The 23515-nt window shown below is 45.2% G+C and overlaps 1 protein-coding gene across 7 annotated transcripts in view; it reads right to left on the bottom strand.

Moving 5' to 3' along the window:
• Window positions 1–22473, bottom strand: part of NALCN (sodium leak channel, non-selective) — a 315418-nt gene extending 292945 nt beyond the window's left edge. For 2 of the 7 annotated variants that reach the window (XM_077343797.1, XM_077343799.1), the window contains exons 1-3: window positions 22068–22469; window positions 13273–13418; window positions 10970–11152 (exon numbers count right to left, since the gene is read on the bottom strand). In XM_077343797.1, the coding sequence (XP_077199912.1) occupies window positions 10970–11152; window positions 13273–13380 (291 nt within the window). In that variant the 5' untranslated portion in view covers window positions 13381–13418; window positions 22068–22469. Of the gene's footprint in view, window positions 1–10969; window positions 11153–13272; window positions 13419–22024 lie in introns of all 7 variants that reach the window. The other 5 variants (XM_077343800.1, XM_077343801.1, XR_013232146.1 and 2 more) reach the window with 4 other exon arrangements.
• Window positions 22474–23515: the final 1042 nt, after the last annotated feature.

Raw genomic sequence — 23515 nt, 5'->3', positions numbered from 1 at the left:
TCCAGACTGGAGGCCACCATTCCTACCTAACCACTACAGCATGCTGGTTCTCCTTCTTGCCCTCTCACATGTTATTCCTCCCCCCCCTGGAGCTAACCATGATGCACCGATGCCAGTTCTAACCATACTCAACTTTAACCAGATTTTGCAAACAAGTGTATAACCGTGGTGACACACACTCTGGATGAAAGCCACCCATAGTTTACATTAACTTCAATGCCAGTATAATACTGAACCATGGTTAGCTTTGAAGAAAAAAGTATAAAAGGGAAGGGGAGATGTGCACAATTGTGGCATACTAGCCATGCACCACGCATTTTTTTTTGGGGGGGGGGGATTAAGAATAGGGTCTTTTTGAACTTCCAACTAGTTTGTTTCGAAAGTAGCCTTGGTTTCTATTGGAGTGGGAATAGGGAGGCAGAAAAGCCATGGTCTACTAGCAGAAATCCTTCAGCCAGTGGAGATTTTTAGCAGGAATCCAACAAATATATATGGATTACTAGACGACTGCCTTTTGGCCATCCTGTAACCAATTTTATATATTCTGTGAACACAAGCAAGTAATTGGGAAGGGATCCTGGACCTTGAGAGGAATTTTTCTAGAATGTTTTGAACCGACTGGGGGAAAGCAAAGGTCCATAAGAGGTTGTGCAAAAAGGTTTGCCGTTTTTGTACCTTACCCATTACACTAAAGCAAGATCTTCAATACTAAGTCCAGTTACACAGTTTTCAGTAAGCAGAGAGCAGGTAGCACTGATGTACACAATGCCAGCTGTGTTTTTTGGGTAAACCACCCACATTTTGCTTGTATGTGAGGCCATCTCCATTCCTCAGGGGGAAAAGGAAGGGAGGGGAATCGATGCCATCTATTTGCTGCATTGATTTTTGTTTGCAAGCTACAATCCAGGCATTTGTGATAATAGGATTACAAAACTGTACTTAAAAGCACTTAGTAGCCGTACCCAAACTTGAGCACGATTTCAGAGGAACTCTTAATTCTAAACAAGTTTTATACATTGAAGGTAGCAGGTATTTTGCCACAAGACCTTTCTACCTCTGGGCGCACCTTCCAATTTTTCATCGTTTTCATACAAGGGTAAATTTTAGATATTCTGTTCCACATATTGCTCCATCCTCTAATTCCGACCAATTTATCAAGGAAATCTGCTGGCTGCACTTTTAAAATGTCAGTGGTATCCTACCAATACTTTTAATTTTCAGTTTCTGTGCCACTAAGTCCACTTAAAGATATGTTTGCAATGTTACGCGATTGATTAGTTGAGCAGGCGTCTGTTAACCCGCTGCACAAATTATTCCTAGGGAACATACTGACGCGGTGAAGTCATGCCCATGAAATCCTGAATTCATCACAAAGTGAGAGAACAGAATGTGCAAGAGGCATTAAAATATTTGGCACAAATATACAGGTGAAAGTAAAAAAGAAAGAGCGAAAGAAAGAGAGGAGGGGGGAAAGAGAAAGGAAGAGAGAAAGGAAGAGAGAAAGGAAGGAAGGAAGGAAGGAAGGAAGGAAGGAAGGAAGGAAGGAAGGAAGGAAGGAAGGAAGGAAGGAAGGAAGGAAGGAAGGAAGGAAGGAAGGAAGGAAGGAATTTGGAAAAAGAGGGCTAGGGGAAGCTAATGCAGGTGATGAAGCAGAAGGTGTAATGTTTATTGCATCTCACCACTTTGGGGAGGCGGACGACCAATTTACACCAGCAGAAGCCATCAGTCCTGATAGCCTTCCAAGACAGCCTTTGCAAAGAGCGTTCTTTTTGGTCTAGCCAGGCCTGCAACCAAGCTAAACGCAGCCACTGCACAAAGCAGCCTCCCTGGAGGGCAACAAGAGGGATTTTTCCAAAACATACTTAATGAGCCAAAACACACCTTATGGATTGCTTTGAGCTTAACAAATAAGGTTTGGCAGAGCTAGTCTGTGCTGAGATTGCCGAAATGTAACATCAACAGGGCACAGCCATGCTTTTTCTCCACCAAACTGCAGCACGCAGTGACAATCGCAACGGAACCTACCCAGCCATTGTGACGCCTTTTTTTAAATTGCTGCTTGCAGTGAGTCTGGCTGTACCCAGATCACTCTAACGTTACAAGGACCGCTGCCCCATCAGAACCACTGATCTGGTTCTGGGCCCAGTGTACCTGAGAGACCGCCTCCCTGCCTATACCCCCGGAAGAGCTCTACTCTCTGCCACTTCCATCTGGCTGCGGACCCCTGGCCCTAAAGAGGCACGTCGGACCTCAACAAGGGTCAGGGACTTTTCAGTCCTAGCCCCCACGTGGTGGAACGAGCTCCCCGAAGAGATCAGGGCCCTGCCGGGACTTCCACAATTCTGAAGGGCCTGCAAAAAGGAGCTCTTCCATCAGGCATTTGCTTGAGGCCGACTGACCCATAACGTCTACAGGTCCTCCCCACCCCAGACTGAGAGGTCGAACCTACCTAGGGAGTGTCAAAGTTATTGTTGTTTAAATATTGTTCTAGTTGCTATGCTATTGTTGTTATATTGTTATATTGATACTGTTCAGTGTAAATGTTCCAAAATGTTTTCTGCAAACCACCCAGAGCCATAGTGAAGGGCGATATAAACATCTAAATAAATAAATAAACCCTTCCAAAGTCGTTTCTCATCAGCCGTAGTCAAATCGGCAGGCGGGGCCCCAAGCACTTCCCCGTCACAACATACCTTTCTGTCCTGATGCAGCAGAGAGTTTGGGGGAGCACCACCCTCTTAAGCAGCCATCCCATCCCCATGACATGAATGGCAGGCTTAAGCCTTCTCCACAAAGCAGAATTGACAAGAAATGCTCCGAGCCACTGTTGCAACCTGGAATGCCACATATTATAACGATAGCTACGAGTTACCATGAGAGACGGATGCCAATCCATACTCATTCCTTCTGCACTGTCTGGATTCATTACTCTTGATTAGCTCACTCTTATTCCCTAGACATGAGCACATACTAAGCAAACACTGAAACTAGGGGAGCTAGATCGACAAAAAGCACTGAACATCAGGCTGGCTGGCCGGCCTACCAGCCTTCAGTTGGGATTGAGAATCCCCCAATTTGGAGCTTCTCCTCCCATTTGGGGGGGGGGTCCCAGAAACTAGGAGAACTTGCCAGGAATGGGAGAGGGAAGAAGTAGGAAGTAAATGCAATGTGGTGATGTCACCTGGAAGCAATGCAGGCACGTTGGTGACATCAGGGAGGTGATGCTGTAGTTTTTATTAGCTTATTTAGTTATTTTTCAATTTATACCCTGCCCCTCCTAGCATGCCAGCTCAGGGTGGTGTCCAACCTTGTTACATAAAACATATAATACATCAAAACATATGCCATTTAAAATGTCATCATAGAAACAATCATGCCAACTGTGTTGACAAACCTCAGAGCATCTCAGTTTTCAGAGGGGGGGTTGATGTAGTGGTTAGGAGTGCGGACTTCAAATCTGGCAAGCTGGGTTCGATTCTGCACTCCCCACATGCGGCCAACTGGGTGACCATGGGCTTGCCACAACACTGATAAAGCTGTTCTGACCGAGCAGTGATATCAGGGCTCTCTCAGCCTCACCCACCTCACAGGGTATCTGTTGTGGGGAGAGGAAAGGGAAGGCGGCTGTAAGCTGCTTTGAGCCTCCTTCGGGTAGAGAAAAGTGACATATAAGAACCAACTCTTATTCTTCCGTGGAACAGGAAACCAAGCATTGTTAACCAAAGCCATCCTGATATTCATTGGCCCCAACCCAATGTCTGATGGAAGAGTTTTGTCTTACAGGGCCTGCAGACCTGACTCAGTTCAGTCAGGACCTTTAGCTCTTCTGGGAGCACATTCTACTAGGTCAGGGCCAGGGCCAAAAAATAACCTGGTCCCAGCTGAGGCCAAACGCACTTCTTTGGAGCCAGGGTTCAGTAATTTGTTTGAGCTAGATGATCTTAAGGTCCTTGGGGAGGGTGGGGGCAGAGTAATTATCATAGAGTTTTTGCCCAAAAGCCAGAGTGTCGCCCCCAATGTCACTGATGTCACTTTTCAGTGCTCCTCCGCACTCCTGGATTGCACCCCCAATGACAGTTACAAGGGACTTGGCAACCCTGGGCCTCCCTAGAAACTTGTCCTGCAGTTTTGTGAACTCCCTGGATTTGAGAGACTGGAGGAACTCAGCTAAGAACAAGCACCATTAGTCCAAAGCAGTTTCATGACTCACTCTTATCCCCTAAGAATAACCTAATCTATGAAGTGGCTGGATTTACTGTGATTCACATCCAGTGCTGATATAACATGAGCTTCCTGGAAATAGGGACTCCAGCTCAGGAACAGGGCTCCTACTTGCTCCCTCCTTCTCTGTCTCTTGCAGACTAGCTCCCCTTGGTTTAAATATTACAAGTGCTAATCATGATTAATGCTAGGGCAGCTCTGTAAACTACTGTTTGCAAACCAGCCCTGGCTCACAGTTTGCAAATGACAGAAGCCAGAATCAAGAAACTAAAAACTCCAAATAAATCTATCTTTCTTCATCTCCTTCTCTTCCTGCTCCTCCTCCTTCTCCTTCATAAGGGCAGGCTTGGACATATACAGGAATATTTACTTTGGACAAATTAAGAGACTATGCAAGCCAGTTTTTATTATTTTCTCAGCTGAGGTCTAGATATGAATTGCTTTGAGGGGAGGGGTGGCCTAGAAATTAAATATTAATGATAATACAGCTTGTCAACCTCTATTGAATGGGAACAATTGCTGGTATCTAAATATGGTCCTGAAGCACTAAATATTTCAAAACCTCCCTTACTTTTGAAAACACTAATTGAATCAATTAAGAAAACAAAACTTACAATATTTGTTTATAAACATTTCACCTCAGTTAATAAACCTGATGTGCAAAGTCTCATGAATTAATAGAATAAGGAGCTAGATCACCGATTTTGTCAATTTGAATATGGCCTAAACTTTATACTTGTTTTTCTTGTGATCCTCGAGCTATGACTTATTCATGAGAAAAAATTACATTCAGGATACACTGGACACAAAGGCATCTTTTTTAGTAAAGAGCTAAGTAAAGTACCTAATTTCTGGAACTGACAAGGCACAAGTGCTAGCCAGTTATTTGGTCTTTTTCGGAGGAGATAATTATTCATTTCGATTTTCTATGAGAATATTCACAGATCCTTGAGGAAGTTTACATACTTTTAAACCATTTTTGCCTGTCTCTTGGAGGCTAACTCATAGTCAATGATAACCGGTCCTCTGTGTTCTTACCGTTATTAAAAGACCAATATTGCAACACTAGAGATAAATGCCCCACCACATGCAACCCAATGGACTGTGTACCTTGCACCCAAAGGAACATTTGAATGCAAGGCAATGGATAACAATTGCACATGGACATAATTGTAGGTATCGGGAAACATTTTACAGATGCTTATTATCTGTAGATTTGCCACCAGCGTTGTTATATTTTTTAATTTATTTCCTGTGAGGAGGTTGCTTCCCCAGAGATTTGAGGAAACAACATCTTAAGTTAATACTGTCAGCCACAAATAAAGAGCTAACAAAAATAATTGCTAAATATGCGTGGGTAGCTACTAAAATAAAAAAAGAACTGGACCAACCCTTCATACTAACGCTTATCATACTGGATCCCTGTGTAATTGTTTTATCTCTTGTTTCCTATATCCTATCTATTCATAATTGATTTTAAATTTGTAGTTTTATATTTTTTTACTTTTTGGATGGTCTATGGCTGTAAATAAACTGATTGACTGAGAGGAGGTTGCTGCCATGGCCCCAGCACCAGCAATGTGAGTTCCTCAGATGAAGCAGGGGAACTAGTTTCCCAGTGATTTGAAAGCTCAGCAGATGACAGAACACCACCTCAGCCAGCTACAGTCGATCAGGCAGGGGCACAGTCCCAGCCAAGGGTTTCAAACGATATGCCAGTTAAAGCTACCGTCTCTGAAGAGAGCAGTCCTTCAGGCTCATCCGTAGGCTGAGTGTTCCGTTATGCAAAAAAAAAAGAGGCTCTGCATTCTTACTAAGCCAGCAGTGTGCAAAAGAGCCTGATAGTGATTGATTGCAGAATGACTTCTGGCTGGGCTGTTGGGTCTGATTTAAGGAAGAGCCATAAAGAGGGCTGCATGGCACAAATTGACTGAACACTCTTGTTCCTGACATCCTTGATGATCCTGGGCCAGTAGTAACAACTCTAGGCTCTCCCTGTTGGCATCTACTGTTGGAAACTACAGCTGGTTCAAAATGCAGCGGCCAGGATCCTCACAGCAACACCGTGGAGGTCTCATATCTGGCCTATTCTCCACCAGCTGCAATGGATGCCAGTTGAATTCCGGATCAGACTGAAGGTTCTGGTAATTACCTTCAAGGCCATACGCGGTCAGGGCCCAGTGTACCTGAGGGATCGCCTATGCCCCCAAAAGAGCTCTGCGTTCCACTGCCACCAACCAGCTAAGGATCCCTGGCCCCTAAAAAGTCTGCCTGGTCTCAACCAGGGCCAGAGTATTCTCTGTTCTGGTTCCCACCTGGTGGAACGAGCTCCTGGAGGAGATCAGAGCCCTGACGGAGCTTAAACAGTTCTGCAGGGCCTGCAAAAAGGAGCTCTTCCGCCAGGCATTTGGTTGAGACCAGACGCAATCAACAGCGACTGAAAGGCCCCTGCTCCCCCCCCCCGCCCCCTCAGAATTCCACCAACATGCTCTGGACCTGTTTGTATTGTTGCATTGTTGTACTGTTTATATTATTTATACTGTTACATGTTTATAGATTGTTTTATGGACTGTTGTTTGTTCTTATGTAAACCACCCTGAACCCCCGGGGTGGTCGGTATATAAATATAATAAAATAAAAAATCTAGACCTCTTGGCTCGGACTCTTTGCTTTGCTTCTCACTCTCTTAGCTCTGATAGTCCCCCCGGCATATGACTCCTGGCTTATTCATGACTGTGACCTTGAACATTCCTCTCAGTGCAGCCTCACTTCAGTTTATTTCTTAAATTTCTATGCTGCACCTCCCCTAAAAGGTCTCAGGGCAGCTTACAACAGAAGGATAGCTCCCAGCTTCCCTCCCGACCCAGCACTGTGCTGAGACAGCAGCATGCCTGGCCACACCCGGCAGCACAGCTGCAATCGAAAATAAAAAAAATCAGGATCGTATCTGTGGATCAAATCTGTTTTAGCACTTTTAGGTACCGATTTTATAAATAAATAGAAGACAGAAGATAGATGAATGTGTAGGGGCAGTTCAGAATGCTTCTGAACAAGAACAGTTCCAGTGCAACTCATTCATTTCAGTGCAGTATTGTCATAAATGTCAGGGCTCTCTCAGCCCCACCTGCCTCACAGGGTGTCTGTTGTGGAGAGAGGAAAGGAAGGTGATTGTAAACACCTTTGAGACTCCTCTAGGCAGTGAAAAGCAGGTATAAAAACCACCTCTCCTTCATAGTTATGCCGCATTATTTTTTGTTTTGGGATTCTATGTGCTTTGTTTTTGTGTGGTCATTTCCTCTGTTCTTGTTCTTTTCCCACAGTTTTTTGAACCAAACCAATCTTTTGCCTTCTCCCCCCCCCCTCCCAGTCTTTTATAACAAACCATAAACAATGTTTTATAAAGTCATGGGGGGGGGGCTTTGCATGGTATAATCTGTTTCTCTGAATCACTTCCTCATATGCTAGACTGCAAAGTGCTACATCATGGGTTATAATATATTTTCTAGGGATTCTACCTTGTCACTATGATTTTGCTCTAGTATTGTGCTAGGAGGCCTTCACAGCAGGGTAATCTAGATGTTCTCAGGAGAGCCCAGAGTGGTGACAGCTGGTTGCCAGGGAACCCTTGATTCGAGTTGCTCAGCAAAGAAAGATATCATTCCTCCAATATCTGAATGCAATTTAAGATAATTAAGTCTCTGGTCCATAAGATGCTCCCTTGGTCAACCACTATACTTTTAAAGCATCCTGTCAACCACAGCCAGAGCACAGCCTGAAACTATAGTATACCAACGCAGAAGGTTTCGGGAGCAAAGTATCTAGGGCAGAAGCATAACAATTAATGCATTACACTGATTATGTAGTTTTAAAATGCAGTGATTACTTTATGATAAAAACCAGTAATATTTTAGACTTCCGCTTCTTCCAATGGTGATTGTACTGCTAAATTAAAAGTGTAATTCAAGGGAACTTCACAGCAATCCAAGTATTACTAGACAATATTACTAAAAATCAACCATTATTAGAATTACTAGGCAGGGAATACAATCTGGAGGGTTAGGGATAGGGGTTTTTCAATGCTTGGTTAAATGATTGTTGGGGTTTTAATGGGTTTTACTGGGAAATGACTATTTGTAACCCGCCACGAGCTGCTTGCGGGAGTGGCGGGCTAAAAATCGAAACATAAGTAATAAATGAATAAATAACAGCCAAAATACAAACCTAGGAATCTAAGGTAAACTATAAATATTTCCACAGTAGTCATAGACATCACTGTTCAGATCGCTAGTGTGAAACGTCAGTATAAAACATTCAGAAATTCAAAATCTGGGAATATCTGTGTCATCTTGCTGCACGATGGCCACAGTATGAATCTATGTGTGTGTGTTTGTGTGAGTGCGCACGCGCATGCGCTATCAAGTCAAAACCAATTTAGGGCAATCCCAGGAAGGGACTCCCAAGGCCAGTGAGAACCAGAGATGATTTGCTGTTGCCTTTTCCCAATACCTACCTAGAGACCTACGAACAGCTGCACACAACGTGCATGCAACAGTGTCTGGCTCCCAGTGCACATGTGCATCTGCATCAGATGCACACACATAATCCTAAATCCACCATGGACTTTTCTTGTTGAATCCGAGGCTTGCCTTAGGTCCACACTTTATGAAGAGTTGTAATAGCCATCCCCTCCACCACCACCACCACCACCACAATTGGCTCGTTTGCAGTCAATTTGTGATGGGAATTCACACGGTTGGTTCAAAATGTGAGCTTGAATCCAGCGGCACTTTCCCGCAAACTGAACAATATCCACTCGCAGAAGCCAACTTTCTCGTCTCCCTGCTCCTGCAGGAGCCCAAAATGCCCCCACCCCTGAGGCAGAAAGAGTTCCATTTACAGACACACTCTGGTAAATCCAAGCCAGAATCTAGAACAGGCCAGCACTAATTCAGTATATGTTATTTTTAGAAAGCAACGTGTTGATTTCATACAGCAAATTTTTTTGCATGGGACTGGATCCAAAGGAGCAGTGTCACCTCTGTTAAAGGAGGAAGAGAGGCTGATTTTTTTTTTCTGATTAGGGCTCCTCATTTGCCCTACATGTTGAGTGTCATCTTAGCTCCTCAAAATAGAGCGAGTCTAAAGGTCTGCATCAGGAGGGGGCAGCAGCACAGAAGTCACTCTTCTGGAAGTGCCAGATAATGTATAAAATCTGCAAAAAACCCTCAATTCTGAGAACAAAATGGGGGGTTACGAGGCTTAAAACTGCAACTGTTCTTAATGGTGACTTAAGCATATAATCCTTATAATTATGTATCCTTACCACAGTTCCTCTAATATTTAGGAAACAGCACTATAGGCGGTCTGCTGCCCGGGAATGGAACCCACTGTCCGGTCTCAGTTTCTGGCGTGGCACAGCTGGCCACACCCAGATTGGGCGGGTCCCCACGGCGCCTGCCCCAAAACCTGCCCACCAGCTGGATGATCACACCCCCCACACACACACATTTCCAGCCAGAGGTCAAGCCCAGTGCACGTGACTTTTTCGCCCAGCCAGGGCTGCTGTCCAGGATTGCAACGTGCCGCCACCAGCCCCCCAAGAGGAGGTGGTGGCGATGCCCTGAGTTGGCAGCCGTGCCCACGAGGAGACACCACCGTCGGACACAAGACTGCCACCACTCCAAACCGGAAGCGGCACGCCACAGGAGGATGTGCCAGGATGCTGCCGTGGTGAGGGAGCCGCTGTGTGTGTGTGGGGGGGGGGGGTTCCATTGCCCGTTGGCCCACAGAGCCCTCTCACCACCTCGCGGAGCCAGCAACTGGGCTTTGCAGCCCGCTGGGTTGCTGGCGCAGTGAGGGAGCCAGGGCGCTTTTCCATTGCCTGCTGGCCCGCAAAGTCATCTTGCCGGCTTGCGGAGCTGGCAACAGGGCTTCGCAGCCCAATGGGATCCTGGTTGGGGAGACCAGTGGGGAGGGGGCTTTCCCTTACCCATTGGACTTTCCCTTAGCCATTGGACTCCTTTCAAAGCCCATTTTTAAAATGGGCTTTGATGCTAGTTTAAAATATTTCTAAGCTTGCCTTTCACCTTAACGTTTCAGGGAAAACTGACCTAGATTGATTCCAAAAGGTATATGAGCTGAAAGATCAGACTGTTTGACATTAGCCCTTAAGGTGCCACAAGAAACTTTTTGTTGCTCTTCAGTATCAGTAATATTATCAACACCATCTCCAAGCAGAATAATCTGAATGGAATACAGACAAGTTACCTAAACATCCAATGTGCCATCAAATATTTTCTCTTTCACAGGACCATTAACAGGTGGCCGTGATACATTTTAAAGAACCAACCTTGAAGAAACGCATTAAAACCTAGATAAGGAGCGCTATTATAAATTTGATGCCAATCAATGAAGCTTGCATCAAGCAAATATATTGAGGACATGCACATAAGACAGAGACCCGTTCAGAGTGTTATTATGCGCACTGGATCCAGTACAAAATTTCCGTTCACAAAGATGGGAAACATTTTTGCTGACTCCCACTTCATCCTGTTCCTGAGGAGGGGTTTCCTCCCCCCCCCTCCCCCCAGCAGTATTTTAGTGATCACTCAGGCTGACAGCAAGAAAGCAAAGGTGAGGAAGAGTTATTATTCCACTGACAGAAATCCAGTCTGTCAGAAAACATTTTCAGTATGATCTGAGCACTTTTGCTTACATGAAGGGGGGAAAAAATGTTTGAAAAATTCACCTTGACTATGCCACGGATGTGCATCTTCGCTATCATCTCTGCGGTGTAGAGAAACATCAGCAATGTGTCTAGAGCGAACGTCACATACTGAAGCGGAGGATAATGTTCGAAGGTCTTCGGGGTGTTCATGCAGACAGAAATGACACTGATGATGGCACAGATGCGCAGTAGAGAATGGACCCACTGAGGAACGAAGAGACAGGAATCAGGTTATCATCAAAAGCCAAATAATATGCAATGGTTAACTATTCTTTTTAATGAGCTCTTACTTTGAGGAAGAAACCGGACATTGGTATTTCTCCACAGGTACGCCTGTTTTAGCATTGTAAGCTATTATTCAAAGGTGTGGGGAGAAGATGTATACATTTTTCTCTCGGGCCCCTCCTCTTGGCCAGTTCACCACTAACTGTCGATGCAAATGCAAACAATGTTTAAACAAACTACCCAAAACATTTTGGAGACTGTGGGCGCATTTAAAATTGTGGCACAGAGGCAGCCACAGGAGGAGGAGCCACACATGCAAAGCAAGCCCAAGTGCGTGGAAGACAGGTAGTTTAAATGGACTGGGAAAGAGGAGTGAGGGAGTAAAACCGACACTGTGGTGACAGCAGCCACTGAAACAACTAATTTTAATCTGCAGAGCCAATCATACCTCCAGTGGACATTCAGAAGCCCTGATGGGCCCCCAGCCACTTTCTAAAACACCAGGAAAGGTGTCGGTGATTGCTATGGTGACAAAGGGCACTGTGTTGGCCCCCAAGTCTAAACTTTTCCGACTATTCCACTATTTTTTTTCAAAGAACTTTAACTACTGATGATTTGTGATTTATTTCCCAATGCAATCTATTTGATAATATTCCAAATATTTATAATATTCATCATTAAAAATTATTTGCAGATTGTCAGGATATGAATACCTGTTAGACGTTCTTTGGATGTTTTAGAGCAGAGGCTTAATAGCCATTTGACAAAAATGCTGATTCTGCCTGATTGTGTCTGAACTTGGCTCTTGTGGCCCTTTCTCGCATGCCCAGGAAAATGCTGATTGCCATTTTGAGGTCACAGAATCATAGAGTTGGAAGGTACCTCCAGAGTCATCTAGTCCGACCCCTGCAGAATGCAGGAAATTTACAACTACTTGCCTACCTACAGTGACCCCAATTCCGTGTCCAGGTAATGCCTCCCCCTCCAAAAAAGGCCTCCCCCTCCAAAAAAGCCCCAGAATCCCTGGTCAGTTTGGTCTGGAGGAAATTCACCTTCTGACCCCAAAGTGGCAATCAGCATTTCCCTGGACATGCAAGAAAGGGCCACAAGAGCCAACATTTTGATTTAATTCTACAAATGTATGTAAATCTTTCCCAGATGTTTCAAAAGTATGTTCTTCCGATCTTCATGAAAGTACTCTCTGTCTTGGAATAAAATGCCAACATAATTTAAATAACTCAGATTACAGGACTTTCTCAAATGGCTTTTTAATCACTCTCCCCTGGCCAATTGAGGAGAAACAGGATGGCTCCTCCCAGAATTACAACATGACCAGCCTTTTCCATATTGTTACAGCAAATCAGACTGGAAAAAAAACTTAGATTTATTACACATATAAGTATTATATAGAGCCTCTTGTGGCACAGGGTGGTAAGGCAGCAGACATGCAGTCTGAAAGCTTTGCCCATGAGGCTGGGAGTTCGTTCCCAGCAACCGGCTCACGGTTGACTCAACCTTCCATCCTTTCGAGGTCGGTAAAATGAGCACCCAGCTTGCTGGGGGGTAAAACGGTAATGAGTGGGGAAGGGAATGGCAAACCACCCCGTATTGTTTCTGCCAAGAAAACGCTAGAGGGCGTCACCCAGAGGGTCAGACATGACTCGGTGCTTGCACAGGGGATACCTTTACTTTTACCTATAAGGCTTCTATAAGGGTGCTAGTCCCCAAATGGAGTATGAGGATCCCTCAGATTGGAGCCTCTCCCCATATTTTTGGGATCTCAGAAACCAAGGGAATTTACCAGACATGGGGAGGGAAGAAGCAGGAAGTAAGTGCAATATGTTGATATCACCTGGAAGGAACACAGACACTTTTATTTTTGGGCAAAATTCTATGGTAAGAAGCTAATTCTACCATAGAGTTTTTGGCCAAGCCACAGCATTGCCCTGATGTCTGAATGACATCAGCACATCTCATTAATTTTGAAGGCTCCTTCCAGGGCCCAGAATGTGCAATCCCACCCCCCACCTACAGGTATAAGGAACCCTAATCTTATATGTTTTGGCTTGCTCTATCAAAATGTTTTTAGAACAACTTACTGGTTTGTTAATCCACAGGATATCGGCATTGTCTGATAAAGATTCATCAGGACCAAAGTCTGTCACGGGCTGGGCCTCTACCCTAGAACTCTGCTTTCTTTTAAGCATGCTGAATTAGCTTTGATTGTCCAAAAACCTGAAGCCCCCTGAAAAAAAACAGGGGAAAAAGAAATTATTACAATAAACAAAACACATAATCATTCATTCTTGGGCTGGTTTAAAAACAGTTAAACACTTTCTCTCATTACAATACGCTAGGAAGACTCGATTAATATCAAGAGAACATTCCATTTTTTTCTTTTACCAGTTGAGGTATGTTCTCCACATTGTGCAAATCAGAGGTAAAAATTCGTTTGCATATCTTGGGCATTGCTTAATGTGTGAGAAAGGAATCAAAATATCATTCTTTCGGCTTATTTTTAGCAGAAAACAACAATCAGAACAGGGGGGGAAATAGCCGATGGGAATACAAGGAAAGCTTTCAAAGGCCGTTCAAGGAAAAAAAAACAAGGTTATAAAAGCAACAACAACACAGATTCAGCTGTCAGGAATTAAAATCAAAGTAACACCAGTCAAAATCATTTTTTAAGAAGGCCAAAGCAACAAACAGAAATAATTATAATGCCCTCCTGTCACCTGCCCCATCAGTGTGACCCCTAAATTTTGTTTTTATCAATAACCCTGTTGTCAGTCATGGTGTTCTTCTCACCTTCCAAGCAATGATGCTACATTATTTCATGTTTTTCCCCTAGCCACAAAGGATATATATTAACAGGTGCTGTTGGAAGAGGGCTGCAGCGTGCCCTGACATACTTGTGACATGAAGATTAAACGGCCGATGAGCACAATAAGTAAGTGTCACGGAGCTCTAATCTAGTCCCTGATGAAAATTTCCCAGCTGTCATTTGTGGGAGAAAGAATCAGAGCTCAGAGCCATTTCAAACACTAAATGGCAGGAAACTGGAATTTGAGATTGTGTATGTTTATTGGGGAGCTGCATCCAGACCTGGTTTTTGGCTGGCACACGTGCTCCCGAATATGTTTGCCTCATCCACACGGGATGAGATGCACACCCTAAAGAATGTATGTAAAACCCGTTTAGCATCCCTCTGTTCCTTGTCCAGTATTTCTATCTTGATCTTCTCAGGCAGTCATAATGAGCCTTTGTGTACCAGGCAGTTTATGAATTTTATCTCCCACAAAAACCAAGGAGGCCAGCTACGCATTCCAGCCTACCAGGCGCCAATTTTTGCAAGGATGAAGCAAAAAAAGGATGTTTATTAAGCTGGTGATAGGATGCTTTTGGTGGTTTGCATTTAGCATAGCGGGTCACAGGTTGTACAGGCCAACCTCATGACAGGATCCAGGTAATACTGTACCCAAACGTAGCTTCTGAGGTAACAAACAAGCTAAAAATGGAAGACATGGAAAACTGATGCCTGAAGTATACTAAACCAGGGGTGCCTGAGGTCACCAGGGCTCCTGCCAACATCTTCCCTAAATACCACTAAGAGTTTTCAGAAAGGATGGAATGGAGTGGGGCTTTGTTCTAGCAGAACTTCTGACTGGTCACTGGCAATTCAATGATCAGTACAGATTAAAATAACGTCGTTTCAGTGACAGCTGCTATCACAGCGTTGGTTTCCTTTTCTCACGCCTTCATTTCCTAGCATTTTTAAATAATTACCTCTCTTCTCCCTTGAACTTGGGCTTCCTGTGTGAGGCAGGGCCCAGCCTCCTGCAGCAGCCATTTTGTGGTTTCTCACACTACCGTGTGTCAGAATTCCAAAGATTCAAAAAGGCTGGGGGCACTTGTGCTAGATAATAATGGTCTGATGACCCAGGTAGAAAAGGTAATATTGTGGCTATTTGTTCAATGCTTGGCCTCATACTGCGTGCCAACAGAAGGGACCACAGCCAGGTTCAGAACTGTCTACTCCTGCTTCTTTCTGCATCAGCCTCCATGGCTTGAAACAAAAGGCCACATAGCTCACTGAGATAGGTCCTTGGCTCATTTTATTGTATTTATGATTTAACCCGGAGAGGCAACATGGTTACAGATATGGGCTCGAATCTGAGAGACTCAGGTTCAAATCCCTACCTGGTCACTGAAGTTTGCTAGGTGACCTTGGGCCAGTCACACATTCTCAAACGAATCTACCTCACAGAGGTGATGTCGTGAGGTAAGAACTATACTGTAAGCCAGGGGTAGTCAAACTGCGGCCCTCCAGATGTCCATGGACTACAATTCCCATCAGAATTCATGGGAATTGTAGTCCATGGACATCTGGAGGGCCGCAGTTTGACTACCCCTGCATAAGCTGTTCTGGGTTCCCATCAGCAAGAAAGGTAGATATACCTATCTATATAGCCAGATTGATGTAGTAGTTACATGTGTAGACTTCTAATCTGGCGGGCCTGGTTCGATTCTGCACTCCCCCACATGCAACCAGCTGAGGGACCTTGGGCTCCCCATGGCACTAATAAAGCTGTTCTGACTGAGCAGTAATATCAGGGCTCTCTCAGCCTCACCTCCCTCACAGGGTGTCTGTTGTGGGGAGAGGGAAGGGAAGGCAAATGTAAGCTGCTCTGAGACTAGAGAAAAGCGGCATGTAAGAACTAACTCTTCTTCTTTATCAAGTATATCTATATAAATAAAATAAACCCAAGAACTTCCAACATCTCACAATTTAAAAGCCTTGAGGAATCCAGAAAGGTTTTATCTTTTCAAAGGCCCACAAAATGGGTTTGTGACTGACACTTCAGGAAATGGCTTGACATTTTCATTGCCAGTAATCAATTCTCCTGGAAGCCACAGAACAAACAAAGGGGAAAGAAGAAAAGAAAGAAATAAAGGATAGGGCAAGAAATTAAAGAGCCGGCCTGTGAAGAGACAGATTCAGAAGGTAGAAGCCCTAAGAATCAGCAAGCAGGAATCTCTGGATAAGACTATATTATCATTGCGTAGATCTCTATAGAAGGCACTAAGGTAATAAGCAAATAGAAGATAATTATACCAAAAGGGCATATGCTGCCTTTGGTCTTTGTGCAAATCTCATTTTAATCCAGTGAGAATGCTACTGTGGAGTGCAGGACCATATGGCAACCTCACTTGATTTCCTCCCTAACTAACTTGAAATAAACACATATTCTGGGATGTGGTTTCCGTTCCCAAGTGAGCTAGGCAGCTCTGATAAGCAGCCTCCATTTTTTAAAAAAAGCACTGTGCTTTGGTTTTAAAAACACACAAAACACATGGCGAGCAAAGGGTGGTGTGCTACCACAATGGGCAGCTAAGGGTGATTCAAGTTATCAGCATAAGTTGCCTCCTCCCACATTAGAGCCACATGAGCTGGTGGAGTTCACCTGACTCCAATGGAAGCGGTGGTCAAACTGTGGCTCTCCAGATGTCCATGGACTACAATTCCCATGAGCCCCTGCCAGCAGGGAATTATAATCCATGGACATCTAGAGAGCCCCAATTTGGCCACACCTAGGCTATGACACAGAGCCTCTTGTGGTGCAGAGTGGTAAGGCAGCAGGCATGCAGTCTGAAAGCTCTGCCCATGAGGCTGGGAGTTCAATCCCAGCAGCCGACTCAAGGTTGACTTGGCCTTCCATCTTTCCGAGGTCGGTAAAATGAGTACCCATCTTGCTGGGGGGTAAACGGTAATGACTGGGGAAGGCACTGGCAAACCACCCCATATTGAGTCCGCCATGAAAACGCTGGAGGGCATCACCCCAAGGGTCAGACATGACCTGGTGCTTGCACAGGGAATACCTTTACCTTTACGCTATGACACATTTAAAGCACTTTTAAAATTTGCTCTTTTCAGTACTTCTTTCTGATGAAATCTTCACTTAACTAATCTAGTTTATTTTCATTTCCCCAACTCACTGTCAGTCAGTCTTTAGGATCTCTCCTTGTGACTTTTCATCACTTTTGAGAACTACTTTCTGGGGACTAAAATAAAACGGAACTTACTTCTGCAATGAACTGCTTAGGACAGGGGTCGTCAAACTGCGGCCCTCCAGATGTCCATGGACTACAATTCCCAGGAGCCCCTGCCAGCAAACAGGGGCTCCTGGGAATTATAGTCCATGGACATCTGGAGGGCCGCAGTTTGACTATCCCTGGCTTAGGATAACTTCCAAAATTAATGAATACCTGCTGACTCCCGATCAAAACATGAGATATCCATTTTATTTAAAATACTCATAAATCACCTTTTCAGACACCTGCTCGGGGCAGCTCACAAGATAAAAATTGGAAGCATCACAAAATAAAATTAACAGTCATTAATTAAAAACCTGCCAATAAAACCTAAAAGCATAAAAGTGCTCAGAAACACTAGAGACATAACTTCCATATCACCCTCCATGCTTTCCAGTGGAATCAGTTCACCAAATCAACTCTGGGGTTTCAAGAAGCATTCAAACATAACGAAAAAAATTAAACAGAACTTCAGTGAATGAAACTGATTAATTCCAGCCTAAGTTTTCATGAGTCAGAGCTCTTTTCACCAGATTTATGAAGTACATGTCCATTAGGCAGATACATTTATAATTCTGTTACAAGCAACCAACAGGTGGGAGTGGGGAGATGAACAATCAATCAATCAATCCAGGAATGAGGACCATTCCTAAATGCTGAAGATAGGGCAGAGTAGGATTAATATAAAATCATGCCTAATGAAGAAAACTGAAAGACAGCTTCTGTAAAAGACAGTTCATGCTATGAGCACCTGTAATCGGTAAGAAAACCCAAGTCCTTCTTCAGGCCCTGGCAGAGGAAGATTTACTTGGGCATTTAAGAACCATCAAAGAACTTCACAAGGAAAAAAATACACCAGAGTGAAATCTGAACTATTATAGCCATGTTGGTTTGAAGTAGCAGAACAAAGTTAGAGCCCAGTGTCACCTTTGAATCCAACGAAGTTTTACTCAGGATATAAACTTTTGTGTTTACATCTCAAATAAATCTTTGTTGGCCTTAAAGATGCTACTGGTCCCTAACTTTTTCTGCTAAAGTACAAATATTTGACCAAGTGCCGTGGCCACTGCCAATTGTAGCTTCTGGCTGTGTATTTACACAGGGCGATCGACATACATCAGTTTCAAAAGTGATAGTGTATGCCTTTCAACTGAACCATGCAATTTAATCTTGCCTTGTTAGCCTAATACACTCCCCCACCCATACAAGCTGGCAATCAATTTTGCCAGTGGCACACTTGTAGCTCTGTGGTGCCACTTCATCACCAGCCCAACTGTGGCTTTAGGCGAAGCTGGAGATTAGGGGACTGTGCAAAAAGCAGCAAGCACAAACCTGAAATCCCACGTGCATTTGAAAAGTGCTTTAATGGTCACTCGGGAATCCTTCCTCACTTCATTATCACAGTGCATTAGTTATGCTTCCTTTGCTTTATTTTATCGATTTAATTTCTCCCCTATGGGAACCCAGAGCAGAAGTTCTCATCTCCTTTGCTCCCCTCACAACAACCATGTGAGCTGGGTTAGATGCAAAGTGGGGATGCCAGGCAAGGTCTATATCAGTGGTTCTCAACCTGGGGGTCGGGAACGACCCATTCACAGGGGTTGCAGCAGGGGGGGAGGTGCCATCCACACAACAGCCTTGCGGGGTAGATAGAGATAGAGCATTCATCAGCGGAAAAGAGCGAGATCAGCATGGTGGGACAAGAGGCAGAACTGAACTGAGAAAACCCAGAAAAAAAACCCAATTTATATACAATCATGAACAATGGATCTTCATCCCATTGGTCAGTTTCAGTTTAATTTCTGTGAAAGAACACTTGCATAATTTTATGGTTGGGGGTCGCCACAACATGAAGAACTGGATTAAAGGGTTGCAGCATTAGGAAGCTTGAGAACCACCAGCCTATATGAACAAAATAAATGCCTATGCAAAGAATGCCTTGATGCATCATAATTTCTACAAATATTTTACTTCAGTTCATTGCTTGAAGTGTGTAGAGGTAAATCAAGATGATCGTTTCTGTCAATATGACTTTTCTCATTCAATAATTCTACAAGACGTACAGAAACATTAAAATTATAACATAATACCAAATGCCATCACATTCTAACTGTCATCATATTCTAACTGCCAAACGTTGGAGAAAATAAACAAAGAAAGAAATATGTGTTGGTGAAACTGTCAAGGTCTCACTCCAGTTTTATGGGAAAGCAAAGAAGGCTTATGGTAAATGAAATCTCGATCCATTAAACTGGCATGGGTTGCCACTGTATTTCCCTACAGGGAGGCCAGATTAATTTGTGCAAAAAGCTATTCCCAAATGCATGCAGCTCTACAGAGGGAAATAATACACAGGGAATTCAAGCTGTAAATTAAAGCAGGATGCATCTTCTTACAGGTGAAGTTAAAATAAAAAACCCAATCCACAAAACCCTGAGGGAGGGTTGGCATGTGATTGTAAATCCAGACCAATTTAACAGCTGGGTACCAATCTGTTTTAACCTGTAATTCTGTCTTTCACACACAGAGAACAAAGGCTCAGAAGTGCTCTAAAGTGGCAGGTGGACCCTTTCCAGATTACTTGCATTTCTTATTCTGTGCTCTTTATAACATCTAAAGTGAGACACATGTGGGGAATAACAACCTTTGAACCCTCACAGAGCCATGGGAACTGCTGGATGATCAGTCACATTCTTTCTCTTACGACGACCTACCTCACAAGGTTGTTGTTGTTGTTGCAGGAAAGGAGAAGAATGTTGTAAGCTTATTCGGGTCCCCAGCGGGAATAAAAGCAGGGCATAAATATATACCTTAAATAGCTGCTAGTACAGTAAGATGTACCCAGAAAGGGCGTAAGAAAGTTTTGTTTTTTTTAAGTTGCCCAATTGAAGTAGTTTTGAATAAAAGGTTCAGCTAAAGCAAAGTTTTGTTCAGGTACTTTCCACATGAAGGCCTGAAATTTTCATTACACATACCAACCACATATACCAGTGCTCATGCATGGTACTCATCCTCCATACCCTGTTTAAAATAGCAGAAACTTGTTGGGTTCTTTAAACCGCCCAGAGCTGTAAAGCAGCGGTCCACAACCTTTCTGCGGCCGCGGACCGCTGTGACAGGGTGGGGGGAGAGGGCGACCCGGGGACCTGCGCACGCACAGCAGCCCCAGCACAAACGCGCAAGCGCATTTGCGTCTGGCAGGGGCGCAAAAGCCGGACACAAACGTGCATGCGCGGCAAGTCCGCGCATACGCGTTTGCACCCATGCTTTACAGCAGTGGCCCCAACCCCCGGGCTGCGAAGGCCTCAGTGCTGGGCCACGGCTCCCCGCCCTTCCAGGCTGCAAGCAAATCGGCCGCTTCAGCAGCCAATTAGCTTGCGGCCCGGCAAGCTTCTCTTACTATCTGCTTACGTGCTGGTTGCTCAAGAAAGATTTCAAGAATATATGAATTATATTCATAGGGCTGAATGTTATGCTGAGGGAAAAGACCAAAAAATACACTGACAATAAGTTACCTCCAAGTAAACATGCATCGGATCAAGCTGTTAAATTGGTTCTACTGTCTTTTGTTCTCTCTAGGGGAACCCTGGGAACTGTTGTTCTGTGAGGGGAAATAATTTTTAAAAAATAGAACTCTTATGTCCTTCAGCAAGCTACAATGTCTACGATTCTGTGGGAGAAGCTGGAACAGTTAAATTAATATCAAATTGACATGCTATGCTAATATCCTTAAACTAGTATCAGACTGACTAGATATTAAAGCCATATCACAAGATGTTCACATTGACTTTTTCTGTGTCTGTAACCCAGTTTACAAACCACATATAGGCCAGAATACAGCCTAATTTACAACATCCAAACACAAGCATACAAACACTAGCAGAGATACTCAATAATGTTGCAAAAATGCTCTTGGGACACAACTACACCTCCTACAACTCAGTTTAAGTATCCCATGAAGCACTGGGAATCTTTATGCGAATGGGGGAACAGGTTGAATGACACAAGGCCTAAGAAGCTCTTCTCGGACTACACTTCCCAGGCCTCCTTGCAAGGTGGCCACCAGTATTATACTGCTTTCCATTTGGAATATAGATATGCTCTTGGGTGCAATCTGCAGATTATTTTTCTACAGGGATTATTATCATTACTATTATTATTGCTTGAAGAACCCCACCTCCAATCCTGGGGAGAAGGCAAAGAAACCAAGCTGAAGGAGTCGGGTGGCCTAGAGGCCCAAGAAGCCTAGAAGGTCGTCTCCAAACTGCAGCTGGGGCTACTACCATTTCAGGATGCCCCTGTGCATTTTGGGGAGGGGGAGTATCCCCAGATCTCTGCCAGAAGCCTTTTCCTATCTGCTCTTCCTTCCATCCCTCGGATGGAGCGGCTGCCTTGGAAAGAGCCGTCTCCAAGCCTAGTAGGCGAAAGGAAGATGCAGAGTTCTTCGCTGCGTCCCTCTGTAAAGGAAGAGCAGAGCTCTCGCGCCCTCCCCGTATTCCCGCGTCCGGCAGGCGGAGAGAAGCCCCTTCGCAGGTGCAAAAAAAAAAGGGGGGGGGGAGGTTTGCCGAGGCTCTCCTCCCCCCACCCACCCCCGACCAAAACAAGCCGCCAGGCCTCCTTCCTTCACAGCTACAGCAGCTGCGCCAGCCTCTCCCCCCCCCCTTTTGGAAGAACTGCAAAGACTCCCCCCCCCCTCCCGTTTCTTAGCAGCGACGCGGCATTAGAATTAGGAAGGGGGAGAAGGAAAAAAAAACACACCGGATCGCCCTCCGGAGAAAGCCACCCGAGCCCAGCCACCTACCGCCGGCCTCTCCCTGCATGGCGTGCTTGGATCGGGATGCTCTGGCCCCCCTGCAGCTGGTGATCGGGGGGGGGGTAGGCTTTGGACGTTGCCCTCCCCGCGTCACCGGTGTGCCGCGAAGGCGTGACCCCGAGAGAGGAGGAGGAAGCCCCGGCCACTGGCGAGCCCCGCCGGCAGGTTCCCTCTCCCGGCTGCCTCTCCGGAGCCGCAGCCCGCCAGTCGCCCAGCAACAGCTGGTCCTTGCCAGGAGCCACCGGCGCAGGGAGAGCGCAGGCGGAGAGGCGAGGGATGGAGGCGCGCAGCCGACCCGCGGGCATTTGGCACCCCCGCTGCCGCCCGCCACGTGCAGTCCCGGCCCAGGTGTGCTTCCTCGCGAGCAAATCCCGCAGAGGTCGAGGGGGGCGCTTACTCCCGAGCAGGCATGCGTAGAAAGGGCACGCGCGAGGAAATGGCACAAATTGCTCCCCGTCCCCCCCCCCTTACCTCCAGACTTGGGAAAACGGGGGGTCAGGGAGCGCCAGGGCTCAGGCTTGAAGTTTGTCTCCAATGCCCACCTTTGGCCAAAGCGGGGACCTGTGTATGTCAGACATCCACAGCCCGAGGAAAAACACGCCCCCTGTAGTGAAGGTAGAGACCAACAACATTCAGCCTGTGTTTTACCTTTCACATGGAGCACTAGAAGGTACACAGACACCAGCCGCCCCCCCCCCCCTTTCAACTAGAGTTGCCCACCTCCAGGTGCTGGCAGGAAATCTCCGTGAATTGCAACTGACTCCTGGGTGACATCTCAATTCGCCTGGAAGAAATGGCATCTTTGATGAGTAGACTCTATAGCAGGGGTAGTCAAACTGTGGCCTTCCAGATGTCCATGGACTACAATTCCCATGAGCCTCTTCCAGCATTCACCAATTGTAGTCTATGGACATCTGGAGGGCCGCAGTTTGACTACCCCTGCTCTATAGAATCATATCCCTATCAAGTTACACCAAATTCCACCTTCCCCATGCTTTGCCCCTGATTTCCAGGCTTTCCCAAAGCCGATCCTACTTTGCATGGCTGTTCAAGCAGTGTGTAAAGTCAGGGTATTGGTGCAGAGAGGGGGTCCTAACAGCCAAACCTCCCTGGGGCAAGGTGTTGATTCATATTCCCTAAGGTCAGTGAATTAGTTGATACTTCTCTGACCTTTTACCTTTGGCCTTCAGGACTGCTGAAGACAGTAGAAAAATAGGAACTCTGGTTTGTCTAGAGAGGCTTGGCTTTCATGGTTAATGAATCTGTCACCATTAAATGAACCGGCATGATACATTTATTGTTCCAGGGTTCTGTGTATTTAAATATGTTGACAGGACAATGTGTGGTTTCCCTGCACCCTCTTTGCAACCTTGGGTGGTCACACATACACTCCAAGCTCAGACTGGTTATAAATCAGTTTAACAACCTCACTTTCC

This window comes from Paroedura picta, chromosome 6 (genome assembly GCF_049243985.1).
Source record: "Paroedura picta isolate Pp20150507F chromosome 6, Ppicta_v3.0, whole genome shotgun sequence".
NCBI lineage: Eukaryota > Metazoa > Chordata > Lepidosauria > Squamata > Gekkonidae > Paroedura > Paroedura picta.
The sequence above is the reverse complement of the archived record's forward strand: the minus strand, read 5'-3'. Positions and strand labels throughout refer to the sequence as shown.